At 47.0% G+C, this 21,689-nt stretch overlaps 1 protein-coding gene across 1 annotated transcript; it reads right to left on the minus strand.

Annotated features, from left to right (window-relative positions):
* Nucleotides 1-609: 609 nt before the first annotated feature.
* On the minus strand, nucleotides 610-21,283 carry CHD4 (chromodomain helicase DNA binding protein 4). Its single transcript, XM_010187132.1, has 39 exons — nucleotides 21,119-21,283; nucleotides 18,990-19,117; nucleotides 18,609-18,800; nucleotides 18,147-18,265; nucleotides 17,477-17,718; nucleotides 17,265-17,392; nucleotides 16,998-17,133; nucleotides 16,394-16,575; nucleotides 16,026-16,265; nucleotides 14,894-15,097; nucleotides 14,584-14,789; nucleotides 14,226-14,357; nucleotides 13,827-13,923; nucleotides 13,249-13,440; nucleotides 12,961-13,161; nucleotides 11,873-12,010; nucleotides 9,696-9,817; nucleotides 9,412-9,585; nucleotides 8,934-9,075; nucleotides 8,320-8,451; nucleotides 8,083-8,200; nucleotides 7,748-7,872; nucleotides 7,221-7,458; nucleotides 6,879-7,051; nucleotides 6,541-6,721; nucleotides 6,354-6,440; nucleotides 6,096-6,184; nucleotides 5,876-6,009; nucleotides 5,243-5,387; nucleotides 4,887-5,052; nucleotides 4,404-4,513; nucleotides 4,033-4,166; nucleotides 3,611-3,693; nucleotides 3,372-3,509; nucleotides 3,169-3,277; nucleotides 2,713-2,845; nucleotides 1,572-1,767; nucleotides 1,280-1,455; nucleotides 610-1,171 (listed from the first exon to the last, which is right to left on the minus strand). The coding sequence occupies exons 1-39, from the start codon at nucleotides 21,213-21,215 to the stop codon at nucleotides 1,154-1,156; spliced, it is 5,757 nt and encodes a 1,918-aa protein (XP_010185434.1). The 5' UTR covers nucleotides 21,216-21,283; the 3' UTR covers nucleotides 610-1,153.
* Between the last annotated feature and the right edge of the window lie 406 nt (nucleotides 21,284-21,689).

The raw sequence follows: 21,689 nt of genomic DNA on the forward strand, positions 1-21,689 counted from the left end.
GCCTCGGCCCCCCCCCTCCGCCTCCATCCATTGGCTGGTGCCTCCGCTCCTGCTTGCTGAGTGGCTCGGCTGGGGCGGTGACGTCAGACACCGGGGGGCCTGGGCCCGGCTCCCGAGCAAGGCGGCCGAGCAGCGGCGCAGGGAGGGTAGGTGGGGAGGGACTTGCCCCATACCGTCCGCCCCCAGCCCAGGCCGGGGCCTCCCTGCCGTCCGCGGGAAGCTACAGCGGGCCTAAAGCCATGGAAGAGGACATAGCAAAAAGCAAGGAGGAAACAGGAACTCACAGAGGTAAAAAATACCCCCAAACCCTGCTTTTGTACAGAAAAATGGTCAGGAAGAGTATGAAGAGAGGCGATTAGTCCCAGTGGATCACCCTACACCCCCAGCCCAGGCCGGGGCCTCCCTGCCGTCCGCGGGAAGCTACAGCGGGCCTAAAGCCATGGAAGAGGACATAGCAAAAAGCAAGGAGGAAACAGGAACTCACAGAGGTAAAAAATACCCCCAAACCCTGCTTTTGTACAGAAAAATGGTCAGGAAGAGTATGAAGAGAGGCGATTAGTCCCAGTGGATCACCCTACACCCCTCTTCTACAAAACAGAGGCAACAAACTAAAATACAAGGAAACTTTATTTTTCAGTTTTACCAAGGTTTTGCTCTGTTTTTTGATTTTTTTTTTTTTTTGTTTTGATCTTCAAGCTGCTTATTAGTGGACAAGTCCGGTCAGTTTTTGTATTAAAAAGGATCTTGATGGAGGTAGCTTTGTCTCTGTCCTGGCTTTTGCTTGGTCTCGCCTGCACACTCATCTTGGTAAACAAACTCAAAAATAAACTTAAAAATGAAAAACTGGAATTCCAGGTAGAGGCAGCGAGCAATGCAGCCAGGTTCTCTGTGTAACAGACATGGCGCTGTGGCCTCCAGTCACTATGTACAGAGTCCATCATACATCCCCCTCTCTCCTAAGCACACTCCTTGCTCCAAGGGGGCTGGCTGCAGTGGAAGGAGTTTCTCCTCCTCCCAGAGACCTGCACAGCAGCTTCCATGGAGGGAAACAGCACCCTGTCAGGAATGTCAGGCAGAGGGGCAGAGTGTGAAGGGGTGGGGTAGGGGGAGTCACTTCAGCTTGGCTGAAAGGTCAACAGCACTGGCCAGGGACTCACTGCTGCTGGGCCACCTGCAGGGCGAGAGAAGATGATCTGAGAGGCGATGCTGGTCCATGGATGCTGGGGGCCCAGGGTGGATTCCCCAGAGTCTCTGCTCACAGAGCTGAGAGGATACGTACTTGTTGGGGAGGTGGCGGTGGAGGGGGCTCACTGCTGCGGTTGGCCAGCCGGCTGAGGATGTTGCGCTCTGACATCTGGAGGCGCACTGCCACCGGTGGGATACGGGCAATGGTGGCAGGCAAACGAGTCACATCTGCCTTCATGTCACTCAACAGCTCCTCCAGCTGCTTCAGAACTGGAAGAGAAAGGGACATCTGTTCAGAGGGAAAAGGGACTCCCCACAGGGAAGAGACCAGAAGGGACAGTGACGCTGGAACGCCAACTGCCCCCTTGCTTAACACACTGCATTACCTTTGTGCAGCACAGCATTGGCTGGCTTGTTCCCAGCCATTGATTCCTTGGATAGGTGCTGGTGGCTCTCAGCCAGGCACTCCACCTCCGCAAAGCGCGTGTTCAGAGCCATAGATGGATGAGATGGGTCTTCTGACATGTTCAGGTAGGCAGCTCGCCGCAACTGCTCCTCGATCACCAGTGCTTGCTCCAGGAGCTGCAAGATGAGGCAGTAATGAGAAAGAGCTGTCCAGTACTGCCTGAAAAACAGCCTGCTTGCACCCCCAGCCTCCCCTGATCCAGTTCTCTATCTCACAGGGTGATATCCTGCAGCTGAACCTTCTTTCACCAGCTTCAGTTTGTTTAGGCTTTACTCAATACATCACAGAACAATTAAGGGCTCCATTAAGCCAGGGCAGGTACACAAAGCTAGGCTACATCTAGTGTAATAGAAGACTAGCATAAATCCCCTAGGAATTCTTACTCCTCCTCAGATTCTTTTTGCTGTTTTACTTTCTGTATGGAGCAAAGGAGACAGAGCTTTTTCTTTGAACCTGAAGTGAGAAGTATCCTATGCTACTTACAGGAAGTCTGAAAACTGTTAGGCATTCCAGGGACATTTGGAGAGATCATTCTGAATCCTGCTAGTGCAGAACTGATCAGCCAGACTACACTGAATTAACGCTTCGCCTCAAGATTGAGAGCTACATGGTCTTTATTTGGGTTGGTCACTCCCATAAGTAAGTTATGGTCACTTCCAAGTAGGTTGAAGCAGAGACTGAAGACAACCCTTTCTTCACTGTTTTACAGCATTTCCAAGTTCTGCTTATGCACATTGGGTGGGTGGTTGCACACCAAGCAGAAGCTGTGATAGAAACAGCCACTTGAACCTCAAATCCTCTGCATACCAGTTGTTCAACATACATTTTGAGACACCACTGAACCAAGCTCCCCAATACCATTTCTAGAGTAAAGGGACCTCCTATCACAGCTGCTGCATGATCCTGAGAGAGACTGCTTATTCCCCTGCCTCCCTAAAATGAAAAGGCATGGCAGAAGCCTTCACTTTCTTGGTGGAAACTCAGAACAGCAAGCTCTTGCTCTTGTTCCTATAGGTCTAGCTGGCTGAAAGGCACTTATCACACTGAAGATAAATCCTTACCTTAAACCTCCTTGCCAAGAACTTATTCTTTATTTCCAGGAAGTTACCCCTGTTCATCTCACCCTTGAAGGGTTCATTGAGGATGGCGTAACGTGGATCATTCTGAATATCCTGCCAACGGGCATAGCCGTGACTGAGATGGGATGAGCTCAGGCAAACAAAGGCAGTGAGAGCAAGGGAATACACAGCCCAGGCAGATACAGTTCTCAAGAAGAGGTGGGGAAAGGGGGTGCAGAGAGGGGAAGAACAGGAGCCAAGGAAAAGGAATGAGAACTATGTCCTGCTAAGTCTTAACTATGCTGGCAGGAAACTCCTCCTCCCACCATCACTTTCACTCTTGTGAAAGAAGATAAAGCACTCTCAGTTAATGTATTCCAGTCAAACCCAGTGCGGTCCCTTTCACCATGATAAGTTTATGTACAAGGGGAGAGAACTGGTCCATCGGGGTAAGGATACTTGATAATCCCAGCGAGGAGCCAGTAGTCATGACGCCGATGCCAGATCTCATAGGTTTTCTTCGTGACAGTTGCAGCTCGCTCTTCATTCTGCCACAGGGAGTGTAGTTCTGGAAAGGCAAGAGACACCAGTGCAGTTGAAAGTTATTTCACCAACACAAGCAGGGGCACAGAAACAACTTCAAGCACATAAAGCTCTCATACCAGTGAAGCCACCATCTGCTATGTTGAACATGAAGCGCTGCTTTACGGCCTTCTTGTGCCTTTCATCTACTGACTCTTTCAGCATCTCTCCATTCTGCAGCATCACCACATCTCTCTTATCATCCTCCTTTTTCTCATCTGTACACACAGGAGATTGTTAAAAAGAACATGGCAGATACCGCAGCAAGTTGGACACACAAGGAATCATTGCAGGAGAGGATGGAATTATCCCGACTCACCTTTCTCATCCAGAGTGATTATAGGAGGTTCAGGAGGATTCTCAGTAAGTGCTCTGTCTTCCACTTTCTCCACATCAGCTGCAAGAGAGAAGAGGAATGAACATGAGATGTAAGGGAACATGGCAAGTCCACATTGATGCTGTCCCTGCTCACTGCAGGGGGTTGAACTAGATGACCTCTAAAGGTCCCATCCAACAAAAAAGCATTCTGTGATTCTGTTTTGTCCTTCAGCCTGTGAAACCTAATACTGTTCCTAATTCCATGTTCTAAGTGTGGGAATAGGCCCACTGATTGTCTACATTTACACCTGTTTCTTTAGGATGAAGTGCTGAAGCAAAGAAGATGCAGCTTTAGGAAAATAGTATTTGAAGGGGAAGGGGGTTTATTGCTGTTCAAGGTATTCAACCACCTCCCTAGAGATACCTTTGCTTTCTACTTCCATTGGCTCATCTGGTCTTTCCTTCACTTCTGGTTCCTCTACTTTTTTGTCATCATTTTCTGCGGAGTTCACTGGGGATTTTGCTTCCTGTGGTGGGGTCTCCACAGGCTGGGCACACTGCTGAGAACAGAAATCAATGAAAAGTACGGTAAAGCAGTGCATGGAAACAAAGGACTATCACTGCAGTTTGGAAAGCAAAGATGCACATAACTGTCAGGCCAATTCTGAGGACCTGAGAAGTATCTTTAAATATCATTTCAAGAACTCACCTGTCTCAGCAGCTAAATGACACAGAAGAGCAGGCAGCAGCAGAGACAGTTTTAATTGCATGAGGCAAACAAGCAACCCACTCACCTCCATAGGGACCTCTGTTTCACTAGCAGAGGCATTGAGCTCTTTCTCTGGTTCAGATAACTCTCCTTGCTCCTTAGCACTGGCTCCTTCTTCTACTTTTACTCCTTCTTCTGTGTATATCCCCCCCCAGAGCAGCACAGCAGACAAAAGAAGAGAAGCCATCAGTAAGGTCTTCCCCTCACTGTTATCAAGTACACATCTCCTTTGGTCCCAGAGAGCAACATCACTCAAGATGACTCCCCCCCATCCCTTTCCTGCCCACTACCAATACAAGGCTTCTCTTCTCACTGATGTCAGCTCATGGAAGAAAAGCTGGTGTCCTCTCTTGCCTTTAAGAGCTTGCACATGTCTTTGGCAGCCCTCCTAACTTGAGAGGTAAGTTGATCTGTGTCCACCCCCAGACCCCACCACCACAGCTCTGGTGAGGGGGAAACAGACAGGATGAGGTCAGGACAGAGGACTGCACAAAAAGGGAGCTCTCACCAGGTGGAGGGACAGGGGCAGGTGTATTAGGCTGTGTATCCCCTGGTGTTGAAGGAGTTGGAGTTTTGGGGGATGGTGAGCTTGGTTGTGAAAGTTTCTTGTTCTCTTCTATCTCTGCCAGTTCTGGCATACTCCAACGGCCATTCACATGCTCAAATTCCTGCACCTGCACGAGAGGCAGAGAAAGATGTATCACTGGAGAAGCCATACAAAGCTCGTTCTCAAACCAGAAGAGACAGACCACTCAGAACACAGCAAAAATAGGTGTGAACAGAGAGGGAAGTCACTAGCTCAGGACCCCAATGATTACAAGTTGTAAGGAGAGTGAAGGCTCTGTTGCTCTGCTAGGCACCCACCTTTTTGCGTATAAGCGACATGACCCCAATGCGAGTAAGGACATGCTGTCGAGAAAGACCTTCCCGTGGGACTCCATCTGCAAAGGTCTCTGCACCATCAGCTCCCGGTTCACATAAATGGCGCATGAAAAGTGAGACATAGGCCCTGGAGCAGTTGAGAGACAAGCAGTTAAGCTATAAGCCAGGTTAGCTGGGGACTTGCATTATCAGACCCCTTCCAACACATATGGGAAGCCACTCAGACTCCTAACCCACAGTAACACAAGTTCTGGGGTTCCAGGCTCCTTCAAGGCAGAATTTCCTAACAATTATTACATACATAAAGCACGCATAGCTGACTCAGTCTTGAGCCAGAAACAATTGTAAGCTCAAGAAGGACTTGGGGACAGTATTACTTACATGCTCACGTGGCCATGCTACTCCTCTAAAAGCATTTGCTTTTGGTGACTGATGAGTCAAGCCCAAGAAGGAACTAGAGTCTCCCAGCTCGTAATTCATTCCCCCAACAAAAAATCAACTAATACATTAAGGAAATTTAGTCTCTAAGGAAAGGACAGAAAAGGCCAAATTCTCATTCTTCCCCAGAAGGACTAGGTGTTGCCAGTCTTCCATCCCTGCCTAATGCAGACTCACTTGAACTCTTTCTCTGATTTGCCACGGAGGTCCCGAACAAGCCACTGAGTAGTGAAGGCATCCTGAGGAGGCATTCCATAGCGCATGATAGCATTGAGAAAGGCTTTCCTCTGGCGAGCATTGAAACCCAAGACCTAGAACAGAGGAGAAGACAGACAGATATGGGCAAGAGCTCTACAGAAGCAGCTAGAATGTGAACACCTACCCTGGTACTACTTACCTCGATGTTCCCTCCCACACGGGCAAGTAAGGGAGGCAGAGGCTTATCCTTATCATTTCTCAGGCCTTTGCGGCTAGGCCGACGAGCTGCTGAAGAGAGAAATGCAGCTAAGGAGGAGAGACAATGCATAGCACGTTGTTGTGTGAACATTGCCCTTGTAGAACAGCACCACAAAGTGCATAAATCACCCAAATTCAAGTCCCAGCTGTTCTCACACTCAGAAAGTGACCCAGGAACACTGGCTTCACCAGAACTTACCTTCAGACCTCTCATCAAAGTCCTCGTCTCCTTCTTCAGAAGCAACTGAATAGTCTGACTGATTATCTGACTGGTCATCCTGCCAGTCTGAAAGAAAAACAGCACGTGAGCCTGAGACGCTACTCCATTACTTTCCAGCAACATATACTTACACCCATTTCTCCCTCAGGTTCCTGGGGATTTGTACCTCTGTCCTCCTGGGAGCCATCATTGTAGTTGACTTGCTTGCGAATACGCTTGCCCTTGCCCAGATTCCTGGCCAGATCCTCCTGCTGCTGTTCATAATGGTGACGAAGCAGTTTCTCCCAGTAATCGGGATCCACTGACTCCTCCTGCTTAATGATCTCCCGTTCAACCTCCTCTTCCTCCTGGCACAGAGATAAATTTAGAGCCCTACACTCCAGCTCCCAACCTGTCTGAGCAGATACATGCCTGCTTGCCCTTAAGAGCATCAGAGCTCAATTTGCTTAATCGATCCTATGTCATTCAGCAGAAGATACCAGTTGACATCTACCTCATACTCACCCCCATCTCTTCTTCACGAACCACATACTGGGCCACTTTGAAGGAGCTGAGATACTCATTCATGCCCTGAAGTTCTGTATCTTCTGTTTCATCCTGGTTCCTATCCAACAGACGCTCAATTGCTTTGTCATCATAGTGGATGACACTGCTGTCCTCACCTTCTTTGTTATCCCCTGAGGAAACAGCACAGGCACAGTTGCTGTGTGGATCTCAAGGAACTAGGAAAGGGAATGACTTCCTAGACCTCTCTGTAGAGCTATAATCAGCACTGTGCCTACAGTTGCTCCCTAAATATGGAGCCGGACATCCCCACCTCCTTCAGTTCTACTCCCAGGCACTCACCCCCCTCAGTAGCCTCATCCTTGAAGAGCTCTTCAGTGCCAAATTTGAGAATGTCATCAAGTTCCTGTTTGGACATGGAGCCTGTCTTGGAGCCCAACCCTGGTCTCACTACCAGATGAGTTAGCATCATTTTCTTCTTGGCCACCTGAGTGATACGCTCCTCCACTGAGGCCCTTGTCACAAAGCGGTATATCATCACTTTCTTGTTCTGTCCAATTCTGTGTGCACGACTGAAGGCCTAGAAAAGAGATGTGCTCAGAATAGCCTAGAGCTACAGAAGTAGTAGTCTGATACACCCCACCTACCTCCACAAGTTTCCCAGTTGCCTTCATGTTGGCTCTTAACATTAGTGAAGGCTGGGCCCTGGAAGAACCCTCTGCTATTTCACTTCTCATCTCTATCCATTCTCACTATTCTAATATTGCACATTTCTAGAGAAGTCTTGCATTTCTTCTCTCCTCCTGATGATTTCATTTCCCCATCTCCCTCAGGATTACTGCACAGTAACTGGTCTCATTCAGACTCACCTGGATGTCATTATGGGGGTTCCAGTCTGAATCATAGATAATCACAGTATCTGCTGTGGCCAAGTTAATACCAAGACCCCCAGCTCGAGTTGAAAGCAGAAAGCAGAACTGCTGAGCACCAGGAGCTTAGACAAAAGGAGAGAACAAAAATAATAGAGAATGCCTTACTCAAACAAGGATTTGTATCTGATCCACATCACCTGAGGGGAAAATCACCACTCATTTAATATTCCAGGAAAGCAATGGAAGACTTGGGCCACAACAATCCCATGTTGGCCACTAAGCACATACAAGGCAGTATTTTTTTATTTTACAAAAAGTAGGAAACTCTGTACCATTGAAGCGATCAATAGCCTCCTGACGCATGTTCCCTGTGATTCCTCCATCAATCCGCTCATATTTGTACCCTTCATGTTCCAAAAAGTCTTCTAGAAGGTCCAACATTTTAGTCATCTGCATATCAGAAAACCACCACCACAAGAATGAGGGACAAGGGGATACCAGATCAACAGGCTCTTTTCTCAGAAAAAAAAAACCCATTCCCAGCCTTAAGGTTCTTTCCCCCCATATACCTGAGAGAATATGAGCACTCTGTGACCTCCTTCCTTAAGGTTCTTTAACATCTTCTGCAGCAGCAACAGCTTTCCAGAGGCTCTAATAAGAGCACTACCATCATACATGCCATTTGGCATTTTTGGAGCTTCCTGAGAAGAGAAAGAGAAAAGGGAGGAAGTAAGGGATGGGGTGGAAGAAGAAAACAGCTTGAAGGGATGTAGCTTGGTTTTAGTCCCTGGCTGTGTTCATCCGATACTGACTCACATCTGGTCATTTAGCTTGGCATAGCCACAATGTGTAGCACTACTTACACGAAATATCAGTGCTACGCTATGCCCCTTCTCTTGCAATTTGACTTCTAGGTGCCCTGCACTTTCTTGTTGACTTAGCCCCTACTCTTACTGTCTTCATAATCTTGCATGAGTCACAAGATGCTCCTACCTGACATACAAAGATATTGGAAAAGGAAAGGCCTTCCAGTATGTTAGGTCTATGTAAAGACAAGGTAAAAAAACCCCAAACAAACAGAAGCAGAGAGGAATGGGAACCCCTCCATGCTTCACTAGGTTGCTCACTGGCTCCCTGGTAACAGCCAGCAGAGAATTTGCTTATCCAGAGTGACCAGACATACCATAGCAGCCACAGGAAAGAGGTAGGGGTGGTTACAGCACTTCTTCAGATCCATAACAACATTGAGCAAGGAGACTTGATTACCGCCACCTCGTGCATTCAGCGCCTCAAAGTTTCTTGTCAAAATATATTTATAATATTTCCTGAAAAGGAAAAAGACAAGTACAACTCAGACACGCCTCACGAGAATGACTGAAGTGCTCTCTTGCTAAACTCTGCATTGCTAAACTTTGCACAGTTCCTGGCATTACCTGCCAGCTACCTAGGCTCTGTCAGTGGCATTCACTCTCCCTTTATACCTTACATGAGAGCACAGGATTAGCGCTCCCTCTGCTATTGTGGAAGTGAGAAATTTTCCTCCTACCCACTGTGTAGAAAGCCCTATAGCGAGGATGAGGCTGGTTCAGCATCCTCTTTGGAACAGCAGAATAGTGAAACAGCAGTCCAATAGCAGGTGTGCTCTTCATTCTCACACTCACTTCTGCATGGGGCTCAACTCCACTCTGACAATGAGTTCAGTCTTAGATGGCATATTCTTGAAAACATCAGCTTTGAGACGCCTCAGCATGTGCGGGCCCAACATGTCATGCAACTTCTTGATCTGATCTTCCTTGGCAATATCGGCAAACTCTTCTAGGAAGCCCTCCAAGTTACTGCAGAGAAACAGACACTCAACAAAAGCCACAAACGAAAAAGAGCAAAAAACCAAGGAAGAGGATAGGAGTGACAAGACAGGCAGGCTGACTTGCTTGGCAAGACATACTGGAATCTCTCTGGCGTCAGGAAGTTCAGCAGGTGGAACAGTTCCTCCAGGTTGTTCTGCAGGGGAGTTCCTGTAAGCAGCAGCTTGTGCTGGAGGGAGTAACCATTCAGCACACGGAAGAACTGGGAAGTAGAAAGCAAGGAACAATGATCAGGAGGGCGGGGAAAACTCACAAGTCAACAAACCACAAAAAAAACACCCCATGCAAACATGTCAGAGGCTTATTAAGTCATAGGTCTACAAAAAAAATTATCCTAGAAAAAAGTTGACGCCAAGCTAGGGTTCAATTTAGATCACATCAGCTGTTTGGACAAGAGCTTCAAGCAGTTCCCATTCCAGTCAGGGTCACTAGACTGATCTCATTTGGATCATTGTTCTGCATAGCTAAAACATGACTGCAGCAAATCCTACAAGCCATCAGGTGCTGGTAGGTTCTTTGCTCTTTTAAGTTGCAAGCTCTTTCAGACCACCAACCATTTCCAGACTGCTACACTATGCACTTTTTCCTGCTAAATTAGCATTCTACGTTCTTACAACTACTCTGCCTTGAGAATTCTAGAAATAGCCAAGTCACTCTTCCTATTCACATCAATCCTGGCAACATTCCAGAGCTCTGAACAAGCCGAGGAGAAAAAGAGCTAAGGGTCTGCCAGTGTGTCTGTAAGGTAACTTGTGCTGGTTTTCAAAACAATGAAGTAATTCCAAACAGATGTAGTGAGCAGTTAAAGCAGTGAACTGAAAAGCACAAGTGTACCATGTTCACCAACACAAACTGCCAATAAAGCAGTTATTTATTTATGAGCTCGGCCGTTTCTTTGCTTATTTTACGCTTGGCATGATACAAGGTCAAACTTAATGAAAGTATCTTGTACTAGATTACAAACAAAAAAAAAAAAAGAAGAGAAACCCACCACCACTTATGTTTTGGTTATCACAGCAGAAGCATTCTTCTGGTGGCCTCCACAGGGATTTATCTTTCCACATAGTTACAAGTCAAAAAACGTTATCATTTTGGAACCAAATACAGAAATTACCAATTGTTTCTGCAAAACTTTGTTAGAAAACTGCAATCTGTCATGAAGTGTCAGACATGTCTTACAGCTAAACACCTGAAGCTGTCCTTACAGGACAGGAGACTGCTCTGGAAAAAGCCAGATTTAATGGTCTTAGTGGATAACCAATTGTAACTATCAGTCATAGAGTAACCTTGAGCCTTCTCATCCTCTTTCAATTAATGAATATTAATAGTAAGCATTCATTACTACTTCCAATAATTTCAGTGCTAAGCATAGAATGGCACCCAGTTTTAGTGCTTACAATAAAAGAGATCTGGAAACTGGGCTGCAAGCACAGCTGTGATGTCTTGGAAAGATGCCTTACACCAAGATCCAAAGCTAAAGCCATTTAAAAAACTAATCAAGAGGCAATTTGGTTTTAACACAGTCTCCAAGAACATATAAAACCAGATTTCCAATAACAATTGTTTTTAGCATACTGAGCAGTAGAACCCAGCTGAAGACAGACAAATCAATACCAGAATTAAAGGCACAAGGGTTTAGGGAAGAGCTGGATTAAGTACGTACAGTCAAGTCTACTGAACTCAAACAAGCTTAGTTAAGGTGCAGCCTCATAAAAGCAGCTACATGGCTTTCAGAATCTACCCAGGCATTTTTTAACATCTCTGCCCACCTCTCCCACTTCTGTAACATCTAATTAGTTCTGCTACAAAGCTAGATGAAGGCAGAGAGCAAGCCTACTCTGGAAGCAGGATAACCGTGCTCACGCAACTTGTTTTATGCTCAGTATGGTAAGCCTTTCCAGAACGGAGGCGATGCAGATATATGATCTGCTTTGAGAGGCCGGTTTGTATTTGAGAGCAACACCACCACCCAGGTTTTTCTGTTTTCCAGTGTACACCAGTTGCCTAATCACCCAGAAAGAAAGCTGTTTTCACCACTGATACGCATAAAAGTGAAATCATTGCCAATGATAATCAGTCTCCAAATGAAAGCTGTTGATGTTTCTTTTTTATTAACGCACCAAATTTACTACTGAACAAATGACTCAGACCTGGCAGACAAGCTTATGTGCTTAGGAGCAGCTATCTAATCTGAACGCTCTGACCATTCTCCCTGCACCATATGCCATACCTATAAACCACTGACGTTTCTCAGTACCTTAGACTGATTGTTCTTCAGCCTGTGGGCTTCATCCACAATGAGACAGGCCCAGTCAATAGAGCCCAGTATGGCCATATCAATTGTGATCAGTTCATAGGAGGTGAGGAGCACGTGGAACTTCACAGCAGCCTCCTTCTGCAAAGGAAGAGTATGGACACTGTAATGGGATAGGGGAATGCTCCAGGACAAAGTAGATGCAGTGTTTCTCCAGGTTATTCTAATGAGCCCTGGTCAAACAGCACATCAAAACCTTTTCACACCCACAGTTTCCTGTCACAAGATTCAAAACGCAACCCAAACCATTCTAGATTTTTTATCTCCCATTACTCTCTCAACACATGCAAGTCTCCTCAATCCCCTCAGTACCTGCTACTTCTGTGTTACAATATTTGGCAACTGTCCAAAAGTTTAACAAATAAGCAGCAAGCAGAGGCATGTTAGGGAAATGAGATTTGGAGAAGAGCAGATCATCCAAAAAACTGACTTTAAAAGATACAGAGTTCATCGTGGAACTTTAAATTACTTAATGCAGTTCAACTTCAAGGGAAGCAAAGGAGTCTTATCTGCCTCTGCCACTGGAAAAGCTTTAGCTCTCATCTTGCTTTTACTAGGAAGACAAAAGTTTTACAAGTTCCAGATCAGGCTCCTCCTTCCTGTCTGGGCACAGGATGCAGTTTCTTAGATGTCTAGATATGGCCTCACTGTCAGCTGGTTCCTTGGAAAGCCTTTAAAGTTCATACTTGCTTGTCTTTTTCATATAGTGGCAATTCTGACATTGACTAAGATCTGTAGAAATGATGCACAACTTCACAGGTTAAGTAGAAGAGAGAGAAAGAGAGAGAGAGACACTTGCCTATAGTCAGTACTACCTCAGTCAACTCTTTCTCCAGCGCTGAATTAGTTTAGACTAGTAGGAGCCTTCAAACAGTCTAGAGCAAGAGTCTAATGCCCACTAGTCAACAATTTGTAGTTATTTTCCTTTGGAAACGACATGTTTAATCAGCTCCCAGAGACAGAGTATCTGAAAGCCAGTTTAGTGCATCTCTCCTTTCAGTTTAGGCTTGCATTACAGCAGAGCTCTGTACCTTCATCCTGGATGCTTTTTTGCCTCCACGTATGGCATTATCCTCAAAAGTGAACTCATTCTCACGGATGATGGCTCGGCTGTCTTTGTCCCCAACGTAGGTCACCACATACATATCTGGGGCCCACATCTCAAATTCTCGTTCCCAGTTGATGATTGTGGACAGTGGGGCACTCACCAAGAAGGGACCCTTTGAGTGACCCTGTGAAGAGAGTCAGTAAGAGCATCAGATGAATGTAACCACCAACACAGGCAGAATCCACCTGGGTAGTCACCTCCCAGCTCTCACCTCTTTGTATAAAGAATACAGGAACACAGCTGTCTGCACAGTCTTTCCCAGACCCATTTCATCAGCCAAGATTGTATCTGTGCCCTGGGCCCAAGAGAAGCGCAGCCAGTTCAGTCCTTCCAGTTGGTAGGGATGCAAGGTCCCCCCTGTTACATCCAGGTACTCCGGTTGCCGGTCATATTTCACTGTTGGCTACAGCGGAAAGAAGGAAGAGTTGAGATCCTCTACCTCAGCTAGACAGCTACCACGGCTCCTTTCCCAGTCACCCATATATTCCCTAACGCAGACGAGACTTCACAGATTACCACCATACTAGCAGCAGACAAAATTCCCAAATGACCAAAAGGTATCCACAAGAAAAGCTTCTTTTTTTAGCCCTTTCACCAAAAGCCAGCCAGTCCCTCATCCAATGGACAAGTTGGGCCTTTATCTGAAGGCTGCACAACCCATTTGTTCTTTGGGGCAGGAAGGAACTTGGAATCATATGTGCTTCACCCATCAGTTTCCTATTTACCTGCCTCCCTCCCCAAAAAAAGCAGCTCTATCAGACAGCTCTTAAGCAGTAAACAGTAACTTACATCTACTGTGGGAGTCTCAGGGGGCCTTTCCAGTTTTCGCATCTTCACTTTCTTTAACTTCTTACCAGGCCTGCCCTCTTCACCTCTCATCAGCTCCCTATGCAGAGACAGTCCCAAGAATGTGTAAGTTTAATGGCTTTTCTAACAGATCAAGGCAAAACTATTGCAAAGAACAGGATGGTGATCACCCAGCTCAAATAGGCTCAAGAGAACAGGGCTGAAACCTTCATGAAGTGGTGGACAGGCGCAAGGTCCCTGCCCAAAGGAATAAGGAGTCAGCAACAAAGACGGTAAATTTTTGGCTAGCCTCACATATCCAACCATTGCAAGGGGCTGACATACTCCAGTATTTTCTCTTGAGGGAAGGGAAAGGAACACAACCTCTAGATATTCCCTTACCTGTGATTCCAGTAGCCTTGCTTGTAGAGGTCATAATCTTGGATATCCACATCTTCACTTTCCCAGGATGCCTGGTCATAGGGTAGGTCTCTCCATTTAATCAAATAGTGGACATTGCCCTTCTTATCCACACTGTGGAAGAAAACAGCAAGTCAAAAGCAGAGTGAAATGACAGCATTCACCCAATACATTCAAATGCTAGAGAAGGATCCCTTAACGAAGCAATAGAAACGGAAGAACAATACCAACAGAAGAACCCCCAGTTTCCCCCACTCACATTGCCCTTTAGAGCTCATCCACTCTCCCTCAGCCCTACTTAAGGTCTTTGACAATCCTCTTTGCTAGCCTGTTTCCCTACCTATGGTTAAGGATCCTGTGGATCATCATCCACTCAGGCTTGATCCCGTATCGATAGAAGCGCTCCTCCATCTCAGCGTATTTGGGGTCCTTGTTTTTCCTCTTTCGGCTCTTCTCCTCCTCCCCTCCAAAGTCCCCTGAGGGTGGCTCATCCATATCATTTTTGCGTTGGTAGTTTCGAAACATGACCTGGCAGTGCAGCTCCAGCTGGAGACAGGACAGAAACAGTTAGTAGGTGTTTCCCCTGCAATTATCCAAAGTATCTCCCACAACTATCCACCCTTACGACATGGTCGGCATCCTCCACTCACCTGCAACTCTGACACCCAGGAGCAGTGCCAGTAGGACATGCCCTGCCATTTGACAAAGAACTGCCTTTCAGGGCGACCCTCCAGAGGCTTAGGGGGAGGAGCATTAGGGTCTGCATCAGGTGGACGTGGCGGTGGGGGGCCAACCGGGGGCTGACCCCATTTCCAGATCAAGATCTTCTGCACCTTTCCTTTCAGAGCTGGGCACTGAAGAGTTAAACAGAGCTTGTTACGTCAGAGTGTATGTACACACAAGTGGTGACGAGCAGAAGCATACAGAGTCACAGTTCTCCTCCTCAGTTATAGCCTTACTATGCAGATGGAATTTGCTTTTTGGGCTTGGAAGCTTTCACTCTCTTATCTCCATCATTTCTTTGAGCTTTCTCCAGTTTGGCTTTTTTTCCTAGGACTGACAAACCACAAACTAAATTTGTTATCTCCATTCAACTGTCTCCCCAGGGCCACACCAATTCCAAAATACTACAAGAAATACAGTAATTGCTAGACTTGATGAGCCCAGTAGTCTACCCAACCAAAACTCCAACTAAAGTTTGTACAGAAAACAGCTTGGTATAGAACTATCAGCCCAGCATAGGGATATGTCCTGACGCAGCTTTTTTGTTCATCGTCTTAAAAGTCCTTATCACCTAATGAAAGCACTTAACACCATTTATAATACTTAATTTCAAGAACTTCCTGGAAAAATGTGACATTTCTCCCAACTATCTACTGAGAAAGGGCTTGGCATTACAGAGTTTGCAGTGCAAAAACAACTGTCTGGCTCAGGATCAGTTTAAAATACACTTTCCAAGCACTGATTTGCTTGCACTCATTCTCCTGCCAAGAAGATTGAGCCTTGACACCCTGAACCCAAAACTGCCCAACTACTCTGCAAGTGGGCAAATCTCATGAGACCCAGTGGCTGTAACTCTGTCCTTCCTCCAGCCTGAAGAAAGCAGCCACTTGACAAAGCACAATCCAACCACAAAAAGCCAGGCCTCAACATTCTACAACACAAGTGTGAAAGGAGACAGTCTTCAGAGGACTATGCATTTCCAGAAAAGTATGATGATCCAAAGGGATGAGATCAATCATCTCTCGTAGCAATAGGAGAATGGTACTAGCAGAAACTCACAGTGCAGCGAGGACACAGCCACTCTCCATTGGGAATCTCTGGCAATGGGGGATTCAGACAGTGGATGTGATAGGATGAAGGACAAGCATCACAGCACAGCAGCTCTCCACCATCCTTGCAGACTCGACAGAACTCCATATGGTGGTCATCCTCTTCTTCAGCATCACCCACAACATCCTCCAGGATTTCTTCACCTTCAGAGTTATCCTCCTTTGCCTCCCACTGAATGCCCTCTTTTTCCTATAGAGAGGAAAATTGGAAAATTGAAGTCACACATTTTAGTTTTATTACTGCAGAGGAGCAGCCCCAAGTTATCTGATGCCCCACTCCACAATCTCTTGCACAATTCGGAGGAATACAGTACTCACACAGTGTGGGCAGCTCCATTTGCCCTCTGGGGCCTTCTCCATGTCTGGGTCCAGACAAACCATGTGGTAGGCACGAGGGCAGGTATCACACAGAATAATTTCTCCTCCCTGCTGGCACACCTCACAGTAGTCCTGGTGATCAGTCTCATAGCCATCCACAGCCACTGTGGAGTCCTCCTCACCTGCAGAGGATGGTGAGGAGTTACAGCGGTACAAGCCAGATGTACAGGCTTCCTACAGCAGGGGAGGGTACTCTCCTAGCAGCCTACACAGCAATATAGAAATCCAGAATCCAAAACTCTTGCTCTAAGTTAAGAGGGTAGGAAGCAAGAGCTGAAACAGGAGTAAAACAAGCCCCTATCCACCCATGAAATCTATAGTGCAGCTGAGGCCAGAAAAATGCAGCACTGTGTGTGTTTCCCTACCAAGGGGAGAAGGAACTCCCGAGCACCTTTTCCTATTAAAAATATCAGGTTCTTCCTTCACAAACAACTCTCTTCCCTCAAGAATGCTGTTAAATGCCCAAATCCTGCACAGACATTCCTCTAATCTTTCTACGCTCTTAGCTGTGCTTCTGTCTCCAACCAAGAGCAAGCCTCAATACCTTTCTTTTTCTTCTTCCCAGCTTTGAGTTTTTTGCGGCTGCGGCTGCTACGGCTTGTAGATCCATCTGAAACAGAGTAGCTGTTGATGCTGGCATCATCAAAGTCTGACTCCACATCCAGATCATCATCTTCACTCTGAGGCAGGTAAGGAAAAAGCTATGCTACTCAGGCACATGTGCTGGGAGCAGGCAATCGGACATGCTTGCCAGCATTTCCAGCATGTCATCACCTCCTCTACAGGAGGTCAAGGAAGGATAGTCACTTACCGATGACCTTTTGCGCTTGGAACCAAATCCTCCCAGTTTGATTTTCAAAGGTGCCACCTTCTTTGTTTTAGGTTTCTTGATATCAGGAATGCGAGGACTGGCCTTTGGCTTCCGCCGCGCATTAGGTCCTAGGAACAGAGGAGCCCTAGTCAGAAGGACCATTGCCTTGGCACCATTCACCCTCTGCCATCCTGCCAGGTTCTCCATCTCACCTTTGCCCTCCTTTGTCTTGGCTTTCCTGAGTGGCACATCTACGGGGGGCTGCGGCAAGACAGCATCCACATTTGTCACCATACTCTCCACTACTGCAACAGCTGCAGCTGCAGCAGCTGCTACAGATGCACCTGAACTTCCCTTGAAGGGGTTGTTTGTGCTGAACTCCCTCCACTTGGCTCCCAGTACCATCATCATCTTCGAAACTGCTATTTTAGGGTTCTTGGCGGCAATAAGTGGCCTGCGTACAGTTAAGGAAGGAAGAGTTACTGAACCACCCTGAAACCTAGATCATTATTCCTCCACCCCCATCAGCACCTCTATCTCAAACTACATTCCTTTCTAATCTCTGATCTCAACAGCCAATGAATCTCTCCACTCCCAACCTTCACACTTCAGGGAGGATGCAAATGCTCAGGGGCTTGGAAAGTGAAATGGAATTTGGCACACTAGGGAAGAAAGGGGATTGGGTCTGAGGAATTGCATCATCTCAATCATGGAAAACAAAAAAGATATGGAACAATTATTTTACTCTTGCTTCACTTTTTTGCTCTAGATAGGACACTAGTGTCTCTAATGAGCCTAGAAGTTCCAAAACCAAGGAACCCAGTCTTTGTGCCATCTCTTTTTTTGCTTTAGAGTCCTTCCAGGTGCAAGCCTGCAATTCACCTGACAAACTGGCTGAAAGCTTTGTAGTTGGTGAGAGTGCGGTAATCCTCCTCTGTGAAGATATGATCGATATCCTCCATGCCCCAGTCTTCCAGGAGCTGAGCAGATGACTTTGGCTCCTGTGCAAAGAGAATTGCAGCAACTCAGAGAAAGCTCTAGTTCTGCTCATGAGGGGGGGGATTCCCCCCCCCATCACTTTTCACCACCATAGGACACAGCCTCAACAGAACATCAGTGGAGGTGGGAAAAGTCTTTGGATTCAATATACATTCTAGGTGTGTTTAAGGCAGAGGAGGGGAAGGAATGCAAGGTGGCAAAATGGTCAAGTCAAGCAGGTCTAGTGGAGGAAGGGGAGAATGAACAGTCCCAACTCCATGTGCCATCACAAACAGCACAATGATCCCCAGAATCAGATACATGGGAAGGAATAGCTAGCAGTCAGTCAGCAGGGTAGCTTCTCACCTTTGAGTCATCATCTTCTTCCTCCTCTTCCTCCTCCTCCTTGCGCTTGGCTTTGTTTTTCTTTTCCTTCTTGGGCCCTAATTTCTTCTTCTTCTTCTTTCCAGGAGTATAATCACTGCCCTCACTGTCAGAGCGCAGAACCTCCTCTTCTTCCTCCACAAACTCATTCCCCTCACCAGAGCTGTCCCCCAGCTGGAGAAGGAGGGAGAAAGAAGATCAGGCAGCTGTGAGAAAATACCCCAGATAAGCACTAAACATCACACTCTTCCCAAGCTCTAGAGGGTTCACACAAGGGATTACTGCCACAGGCCAACAACAGTAAGCACCCTCACCCCATATACCCATGTTTTAGAGTGGGACCTTAGGCATCCTTTTCCCTACCTCCTTCTTCTGACGCTTGCTGAGCTTGGGCACTTTGGGTTCCTTTAGTTTCTTGGGCTTTTTCTTCTTCTTGATTTTGGGTGTCTCCGCCTCTGATAGAAGCTCTTCTTCTGGCTCTTCTTCAGGCTCTGGAGGGAGAGAGGCAACAATGGCTCAGTCAAACCCCATCTATGCCCTACAGCATAGCCCACTTCTCAAAGAAGTTTACTACTTGCTACATACTTACACACATTAGTGTTTTCAACTGTTTACTCTATTACTGTTCACAGCAGATACCCAGTAATGGGTAAGTTACCCCTGCACATGGTTTTGCCCCTCCTCCCAACACCACCCATTTCTACAATATTCCATCTCCAAGCACAGTTGCACTCAGATCTTAGAGACCAGAAGTTTTCCATAACTCAACAGAAAGAGGAACAGCACAGAATAGGTGACCACATCAAAATTAGACAAAACACCAAACACATTTAACAACTTCACTAGAACAATGTTTTAGTCCACGGATCTCCCAAGAAACCTACGTCTAGTCCCTTCAGCAGTACAGAGCATCCTACAACTGCACGCAAAATACAGGCCAGTAAGCCACTACTTGTCCTCCTCCATAGGAAAGTTGTTAGTCAGCAACTCTATTCCAATCAGGATTTGACACAACCTCCCCCCGACACCCTCCTGCTGTGCCAACAGCCAGCAAGCTCGCTGCCCAGCCAGAGGAACGTGAGCCAGATGCCCACCACCACCGCTCCCATCTGTGCCCCCCTCTTCCATGCCTGCACACCCACCAGGGGCAGGGGTGGCCACACAGCCCTTCCCTTTGTGGCAGGCTGCAGGAGCAGCCCAGCCACCCGCCCTCCCCCGCTGCCCCGCCCACCGCACACAGCCAGAGTCACTCCTTCTCCCTCCAAGGGAAAATGGCCTCCTGACCACAGGAGCTGGGCAGGATGGAGGAAGCCACAGGTCAGAGGAGCTACCACAGCCAGGGGTGAAATGGCAGGGGTAGAGCTCTCAGAACCTGGGGTCCCCTGCCTGGGCCCTGCCATATTCCCAGTCAATAGGTCTCTTCACTCCCATGGTCCTGCAACACCAGGTCACTTCAGGGATCCCACCTCTTCTTTACCTCCAAGTGCTGACTTAGAGCCTCTAGTGTTCCATCCTTCCCAACATACTATCTAAAGCTCTCCAACTCGCAGGGATTTTAAGAGTTTTTCTTCACCAAGATTTTGCTTACAAGGCTTCCTGACAGTCCCCTTCTGCCTAACATTTCAGAGGTGCCAGAAATCCTTAAGAGTCAAAGCTTAAAAAAATTCCAAACAAACAAAAATCCAAAAAGCCCACACCACCATTTTCTCTTTCCAGCTGCACCAATTTCTTTTATGACACTACAATACTACAGCATGACTTAGTAGGAAAACTCAAACTTGTCTTACAATCCAGCACAGCAGGATATACATTATTCCTTTTCACATGGAAGCTCAGAATCCAAATGTAGCGCCACAGAGCAAGTTACCAAGAGCAACAGCAGCCACAACAGAAAACCCAGAACAGAAGAGTACTGAGGGCTCCAACTCAAGTCTCACGTTGATGACAAGGATGAAAACACGAGGAAAAAGGCAAGGTACAATGAATAAAAGAAAAGCAAAGGTGAGTGAGCAGCATGGAGTGAGAACCACAGGAAATCTCAATAATTGGGTGTGGTGATGAAGGAAAGTGGGTCACGCAACAGCCCAGGGCAGTTTGCTCTGGGCATCAGCCAGTCCAAGTTCCCAGATGAAATAAACCCAGGCATCCTGCCCTTTCACATACTGCCCCTCTTCCCCTTCCCACTCACAAAATATGAAACTTGTAGGCATTTTGGTACCCCAGACTTGGACACCCTGCCTCCACCTCTCACAGCTCCTCAAAGCACAGGTCCCAACAGCCAGCACCAGCTTGGAACAAAGTTGGCTCAACCTGACACAGAGCTGCAAGCCTTGCACTTTGAATTACCCCTAGGACTCATATATCAAAATCAAAAACATATGTGACTCATAGTAAAAAATATTACATTCCCCAGCACATCATGTATTTCACATATGCAGCTTGAGACCAGCATTACTCCCATTTCACATGCATGTCCTGCAGGCTCTGCATACCTGGATGCTGGGGGATAGCGTTGTTCAAGAGGATCTCCATCTCATCATCATCGCTGCCCCCTGAGCACGGTGATGGAGATCCAATGCCTGATGCCATGTCCTCCAAACCGAGGGAGGCCTGGGCTTACACAGGGTGTCGTCTTCTTGCCAGTCAAGCCTTGCCAGTCAAGCCAGTACTTCATTGAAAAGAAAAAGTTATAGCAGACCTGAACTCTGTTTTCCCAAGCAACAGTGCTACCAAGAGGATCTGTGAGAAAGCTTAGACAGCAACTTTACTGGATTTGGAGCCTATAGATAATAGAAACACTGGCACCAAGTCTCAGCTTAGAGTTGTCATGAAGCAGGCTTTGAAGACACTAGATATTAAACTGAGTCAGCAACCCATCTCTGGCAGGGAAGCCAAAACAGCTGCTCTATAGGAAAATTCTCCCGTCCTCTGCAGCCGGGTACCCTCGGTCATTTCTACCTTGGGCAGGGAGAAGGTGGCAAGGCCGGGAAGGCAGGTGGGCAGGTCGCCTCGCTTCTCTGCCGCCGCCGGCTCTACACAAAAGGCAGGGCAGGCTCAGCAGCG

This window comes from Mesitornis unicolor, unplaced genomic scaffold, assembly GCF_000695765.1.
Source record: "Mesitornis unicolor isolate BGI_N332 unplaced genomic scaffold, ASM69576v1 scaffold37790, whole genome shotgun sequence".
NCBI lineage: Eukaryota > Metazoa > Chordata > Aves > Mesitornithiformes > Mesitornithidae > Mesitornis > Mesitornis unicolor.

Coding starts and splice junctions, on each gene's coding strand:
- CHD4 (XM_010187132.1), bottom strand. CDS start 21,215: ATGGCATCAGGCATTGGATCTCCATCACCGTGCTCAGGGGGCAGCGAT. Junction 17,393..17,476: donor CAAGACAAAGGAGGGCAAAG/GTGAGATGGAGA, acceptor CTCTGTTCCTAG/GACCTAATGCGCGGCGGAAG. Junction 2,846..3,168: donor CTCCTCGCTGGGATTATCAA/GTATCCTTACCC, acceptor ATCCCATCTCAG/TCACGGCTATGCCCGTTGGC.